The sequence below is a fragment of the Oreochromis niloticus genome, linkage group LG13, assembly GCF_001858045.2.
Source record: "Oreochromis niloticus isolate F11D_XX linkage group LG13, O_niloticus_UMD_NMBU, whole genome shotgun sequence".
Taxonomy (NCBI): domain Eukaryota; kingdom Metazoa; phylum Chordata; class Actinopteri; order Cichliformes; family Cichlidae; genus Oreochromis; species Oreochromis niloticus.
In genome coordinates this window covers 22432811-22439726 of record NC_031978.2, presented here as the reverse complement: position 1 = coordinate 22439726, position 6916 = coordinate 22432811, and the positions used below count along the sequence as shown (strand labels likewise).

At 40.8% G+C, this 6916-nt stretch overlaps 1 protein-coding gene and 1 long non-coding RNA gene across 2 annotated transcripts; one reads left to right on the top strand and one right to left on the bottom strand.

Moving 5' to 3' along the window:
* Positions 1-1121: 1121 nt before the first annotated feature.
* cfl1l (cofilin 1 (non-muscle), like) lies at positions 1122-3629 on the bottom strand. The gene is made up of 4 exons (XM_003441018.5): positions 3482-3629; positions 2334-2629; positions 2021-2097; positions 1122-1875 (listed from the first exon to the last, which is right to left on the bottom strand). The coding sequence occupies exons 1-4, from the start codon at positions 3482-3484 to the stop codon at positions 1766-1768; spliced, it is 486 nt and encodes a 161-aa protein (XP_003441066.1). The 5' UTR covers positions 3485-3629; the 3' UTR covers positions 1122-1765.
* On the top strand, positions 3511-6533 carry LOC109204748 (uncharacterized). Its single transcript, XR_002064237.2, has 2 exons — positions 3511-3644; positions 3833-6533. It is a non-coding gene; the product is annotated as an uncharacterized LOC109204748 (long non-coding RNA).
* Positions 6534-6916: the final 383 nt, after the last annotated feature.

Here is a 6916-nt window from a genome sequence, read left to right as displayed (position 1 = left end):
CAAGGACTTTACGGAGAGTAGAGTCTCCGAAAAAGTGACAAATTTCATTTTTAGTTCAAGTAATTTTCAAAGCGACAAAGTGAGAGAGCTCAAAGTGCGACTTCTTTATAAATTAAAAAGAAAACTAAGTCTAAATAATGTAGTCAAAGTCTCACTAGTTGCGCTTTCAATAAGAGATGTCAAAGTTCCGAGGACTGTTAAACTACTCATCTGCCGTAAATCACTTTGGGGGGGGGGAAGGCGTCGCTGCCGCGCGACTTTTTCAAATCGCCGTGCGTCATTAGTTCCCTGAAAGCAAAACAGCCATTCACGACCGAGCAGAGCGCCCCTCTTGTTCATCCAGTCTCGTATCAAACCCCGCCAAATTCTACTGCGATGTTTTTTTGAGCCCCAATGCTGACTCAAAGATCCACCTGCCTGTGTTTCAGATGCACTGTGGTGCATGCTTTTTTGGTAAGTAGACAAGGAGGCCAGGCGGTGCTCCCACACGGCTTTCAAAATTGCTTCCTGTTTTCACAAATCAAGTGCAATATGAGCCGGAACTGGATTATATTTTGTAATCGAGATCCCAGAAAGTCTCATGACGATCAGAAACATATTCACAGATTGTTCCCGTGGGAAATCTCGACAATTTAAAGTCGAAGACAACTCATTTTTGAATTACAAGGACGTGACATAATATGCAAGGAACAGTTCTTAGGGATGTGATGCCACAACTAGTAATCAGCAAATAATATCGCTCTGTCCTAAGGCAACCAAACTCAAGGATTAGCATGTTATAGCTTGTTATTTTTAACTTGATGAAATATTCAAGCAACCCGTTTCTGCTGCCTTCCACACATTGTGCTAAGCTAGAACTTATGTGCTACATTGAGTTCCTGTGTTTCCTTGTGGTAGAACCCTGGCTTCCTAGATGACACTGGATCGGTTTGCTATACATCCAGGCTCCAGCTCTCTCGATTATAAATTTCAATTACTCCCACCTCTTAAAAAGCACCCACTTTACTATATCCCCCTGTAATATTTATAAGTCAAATCTTGAACACTGAAATATGATAGTTGATACCAAATCATAATTGCACCGATAAATCAAAACAAAAGGCAAAGAAAAAGATCACACGAACATTGCATTGAGTTTATTTGACAACACATTGACAGTGCAGCAATTCCAGTGATTTTTGTTTTTCCCTGTACTATAACTCTAGGTGTCCAAAGAAACACCCCTAGGAATATTTGTGTCAAACTTAAAATCCCAGCCATTTTGGTGGGTTGTTAATATCATTTTACAGCATACGTTTGTTTTCTTGTTGTGGAGAAATATTAAAAAGGAAGACAAGTGGTGTATACTGAGATATGCAGGGATTCAAGAAGTTTGTATTTACACGGGGGGGGGGGGGGGGGGGGGGGGGGGGAAATTGGAGAAATTTCAAGGTACCAAGAGTCAAGTAACCAAAATAAAAAATATCCCCCCTATAAAACCAAAGATGAGTAAAATACCATCTGAACAAGGTTGATTTCACAGCCAGACTGTGTGCCCAGATCGTTTTGAGTTTCCCTGTGTTAACACTATCAAAATCCCATTCAGAGCCCAAGCCTCCCCCCCACTTTAAGCTTTGTCAACCCTCTCCCAGCCCACCCCCCAAAATCACCTTTGACGTACCATTTCAAATCTGTTTAATTGACCTTATTTTGAAACAAGGGAACAAAGCAAAAAATATATATTTTTCATTCATTTATTTATTCCTTATTGCTTAATTCAGTGATCTCACACAGCGTGGCCCTCAAGCTTGACTACACCTTTTCCCATTCTTTCTGCAAAACTTTCCCTGGTTCCATAATCTGAAAGGTCATTCATCTCCAGCATGTGTTTGACTCCTGTTAGAAAAGATAAATAAAATAAAGGGAGAGACCATTCAGCTTGTGTTAACAATATGATAGAATTCCAAAGTAAATGCAAGTAAATAAGAACGTGGCATTTTAAAACTGTTTTAAAAAAATTAAAACAAAAAACACAACACACCTGTTTGGATCTTCTTCAGGGAATCTTTGGAGCTAGCGTATTTCATTTTTTCTTTGATTGGTGCCGTATCAGGAGCCCTAATGAAGAGAAGCCATTATCCATGTGTCCAAAACTGAGACTGCTTAAACACTTTTCCTATTCGTGCAAACGCCTCCTTGGAACGACATTGACTCTCAAACGCATCAGAATCCAGACATTATGCTAAGTTCTTTCACTACTTCCTGCAGATCAGTTGGGTGCAGGCAAAAAACTTTTTTTTTTTTTTAAAAATGTAAAAGTGGAGGGAAGACTCAGCAGAAATTCGAGGACTTACCACATCACAGCGACCAGTTCTTCTTTTCTACTTGATTCCTTTGTTTCAAAGTGGCAGTCATACATCAAGTAGCGACAGACTTTAGAATCCAGGAGGCCGATGAAGAACTTGAAGACATCGTCCACGTCTGCCAGGTCTTTCTGACGGTAGATTTTATCGACGACGATGGCGCCCTCGCTGTCATCAATTCTGAATATCACCAATCTTACACGTTCGTTCTGGTCAGCATCATTTTTCACTACCTTCATTTCATTGATGAGGTCCTTAACGGCGTCAGTGACTTTAACTCCAGATGCCTGGTAAGAAGACAAGGAAGATATTAGAAAGAGAAAAAAAAAAAAAAGAAAAAAAAAAAAAAACTCCCCCACACACCTGCTCCTACTACAGACATGTAGATTTGTGACACGCCTCTCATTTAAACGATGGGATTTATAAAGTTAAGCGCTGGGAAGAATTGTATTAAATACCAAGATGCAAAATGAGCGCTTTAAAATAAATTGGGCCTTGGCTTGTATATCTGCAGATATTCTCAACCTTGACAGTTGGTTCCGAGAGAAAAAGCAGAAATGAAAGATGAAGAAACAGGAAGTTCTTCAAAAAAAAAAAAAGTTCAGCTTTGGAGAGACGTGCTGTTCAGGCAAATAAACGTGCAAACATTAAAACAACTTTCTTTTAACAGCAATGTGCTAAAGGGTGTTGCTATCCTTTCCCTAGTTTTCAAGGCCTCGAATCTGTCACATTCCAGTCATTGTGGAACAAGTTAGCACAAGAAACACCGCCCCAAGGGATTCTCTCTCAACAAGTTTGAAGCACGAACGAAGCTTCCTCCATTTTGGAGGCAAAGCCACACCATGAATGAACAAACCCTCTGCACCAAGAGCAAGCCATCCTTTTTTCTTTTTTTTTCCTCCCACTCCACAATAATCACATGTAAGCCTTACACCGTCGCTCTACTGACAACCAATTTCACACAGTTTTCCCTTTTTTCCTCCTTTTTTCCCTCCAAATTTGGTTTTAAAAGGAGGCTTAAAGCTGTCATCACTTCTAAGGCTGCATTGTTCAGCAGAGCGCACAAATCACACAAGAGTGACAGCTCAAGCTAAAAAAAAAAAAAAATCCTAGCATAATTCTTTGTGAGAGGTACTCACCATTTTGCTTCTGATGTGTGACGGAAACAGGCAGCAGAGAAAAATGGCAGCAGCAGTCAAAAAGCTGAAGGGTCATAAGGAAGGAGAGCAGGTTGACTCATAGAGGAGGAGCCGTGTTGAATTGAGCACACCTCCAGAAGGCGGCCCAGCCCTCCGTTCCCAGGTGCGACACAGTTTCATCTGCAACCTCAGCATTTGCATTTAATCACAATTACATTTGAAGCTTAAATCACAAAAAAGGTGTGCATGCGCTTAAGTGCCTCAGACAACGGGAGTGTTTTTTTGTTTTCTTTGTTACTTTTTTCTATGCGCTTTAGTCTTGTTAAGCTTAATATCTTTTATCTTTCTCAGGTGAGGCTCCCAGGTGTTATAGACGGGAGTGGCAGATGACGTCCATATATGGAGAACAACCGCGTCTACACTTTTTAAGCCATCTGCAGCTCAGATGGATTTCTATGGCCTTATATGGTAATAGGTAGGATGAGCGCAGAGATGTGTCAAAAGAACTTATTTAGCTACCTGTGGAAACCAGGCTGTTTCTGCACAGTGAGCTGTAAGATACACAAATGACTGTTTCAGGCCAAAACCACACTTATACCTGCATGCGTATTTGCAACTCGTGAGGGCCGGTTTAGAAGAGCATGTTAGTGTAAAGGTTGAGTTGCCGGCTTCGTTTCTTAAAGGTTTTTTTTTGTGACTCGGTGATGACTCACTTTTGTTTTTATAGCTCAGAAAAGTTGCACCGCTGCTCTTAAAGTCATAGCACCACTAGCCCTGTGTTTCTCTCTGTCGCATTGACCTACATGTAAAAGAAGTGTAATCATATGCACATGACATACAAGTGTAAAAGGAAGGAGGGGCCTGACTGGCCCCTACTGTGCCTGCACCATGACTCTTTCAAAAAGTAACGTGCTAAAATGACAGTTCCACGGTACAGGGTGTACTTCACTGAGTTTCTCTCTCTACTTTTTTACATGCCCACTGCAATTCAGAGACAAATGTAATGTTCACATTTATTTAGTATTTGATGGTTGCTTTTTTTTAGATTAGGATAAGCAGTATTCTTGATCAAGATAGCACCATTGATTCCAGGAGGAAGTACAAGTGTACAAGCTCCTCTCCAGAGCGAGGTATTTAAGATTCATTTAGATTACAATGAATAAATTCACCCCAGTAGCGTTTAATCACAAATAACAGGACAAAATCCAAATGACATTCATGCAAATTTGAAAACGCTTCCAGTCCTGTCAGAATAACTGTACTGAAACAAGTTTTTGTTTTTGTGTACTACTCCTTTAAAATCATACACGTGCCAGAAGAAAACTGAGTCTCCAATCAATACATTCAGTAACTCATGTAGTAAGTCATACTTTTTCTGCCAGCACCTTATTGTATCGGTAGATAACTTTTTCATTCTTTATCTTTTCTTTTCTAATCCTTTTTAGATAAAGGGCACGGTGCTTTTGTCAAGCCTGTCCTTTTAATGGCACCTCAGAGACTATTTTTAAATGCAGATACTCTGCTTCAGCAGCACAGTGGCCTCGCTTCCTCTCTGTGAATTCGTGGTTTACAGAGTCAAGAGTCCCGCCCCACATCCGGACTAACGTCTGTTCCAAAAAGCCAGGGTGTGCAATAAGTACAACGCCTAACATCAGAATTTGTGAGTCCAACAAGTCTTATATTTAGTCCACAGTTGGCAAGCTGTTTAGCAAAAGGTGTGATAGAACAGAAAACTCTTTCATCAGTGTTCCTGAGAGTTTTTTAAAAGTTTTGTTGCATTTATTGTCACGTCTGGAACAAGGCCTGTCTGCCAGAGCTGAAGGCAGCCAGCAGCAGCCACTTTCAAAGTTTTAAAAGAGGAAATACAACCCTGAACCACACAGGGCAGGAAATGGCTGCTGCATAGCTCTCTGTGAGTTGAATTTTTCATGCTGCTGCAAGCATATTTGGAGTTTTGCCACAACCCACTCTGTTACGTCAGAACAGCCGATAACCAAATCTGTGAGAACTGTGACATCTGCTGGTAAATCATGGGTACTAACATGGTTGACACTGCTGGGCTTTTCTGTTGTATGTATGGCATTTGTCAGTATCCTCTTCTTCTTTCGGCTGTTCTCTTTAGGGGTCACCACGCTTGATCATCTGCCTGCTTTTCACTCTATCCTTAGCATCACATTTTATCACACCAACCTTCTGCATGTCCTCCTTCACTATATCTATGATGTGTTCTTCATCTTTTTCCTTCGGCCTGGCAGCTCCATCCTCAACCTCCAGGGTCCAAATGTAGACGGGCGGTTAAAATGTAATTTAATAATGGAGATAAATAGGTTTTCTCTTGGGATGTTAGAGTGCCTGTAAACATTTTCTCTCATCACGTTCTTTTGAATCTGTTTTTGGTTTTTTAAAATGGTTTTAATTTGGGGTTGTTAGGTACATTTACTTGATGTTACAAACCTCTGCCACGAGGTGGCAGAATTGCCAAGAACAGTAGTTTCTACTAGGGGTGGGTTTCAATAATCGATTTTCCAATTCAAATCGATTTTACAGCCACCAAACAGCTAAAACAGCAAATCAGAGCAGGTAAACGGATTCCACACAAAGACGTGAACACAAAGCGCGGACCCAATGCATCAGAATCTGCGAGATGTCGGCTTTCTCTCCCAACGACACGGGCAGAGTTCCTGGTAAATATGCTTGGAATGTGTTGAGACTTTGTTGTGTCAATACTTTAAAAAAAAGTTATAAAGCAACATTTTAATGAGATGGTGTATATGTTTGTAGTTGTTATTAGTGATCGGCACCTGCAGGTGCTAGAGACCGCCATGTCCTTACATGTGTAGCAAGACATAGTCTGCAATCTCCAGTGTGTCCAAGCGTGCTGCTAGTGAAACCCCTGCAAAATGCAAGTTTGCAATTTTGCAGTTATCGCGTGGTTTTGGTTTGGCATTAGTTTGTTTCTGTGTGTAGCCAGATGCATATTCTTTCATTGGATGTTTTGTGTTTTTTGTTTTTGTATCTCATCTGTATGCCATTAAATCGCTTCAAGAACTCCTGTTATTGTGTCCTGTGTGGCAACTAGTTTCCCAGGCTACACAGGCTAAACTCTCCACGGCACATGTCCAAAATATCTCAGCCTTTCTCTCCAAACCGCTCAACCGAAGCTGTCCTTGAGATATACTCAGTTCCAGTCTTGTCCATCCTGATCACTAGCTCTGCCACCTCTAGCTAGGCCTCTGGTCTTTTTGTCACTGCCACGGTCTCCAAACCATACTTGTAACCTAGAGATTTATTTTATGTGCACTGACCTCATAATTTGTAATTTTGCTCAAGTTTAATTCTAGCACCCGTGGTTGTAACGGTGCTGAAAGTAAGCAAAAGTGTAACAGGTCCACTTTATATGAAAATCTATAAGTGTTATTATTTACAAATCATTGA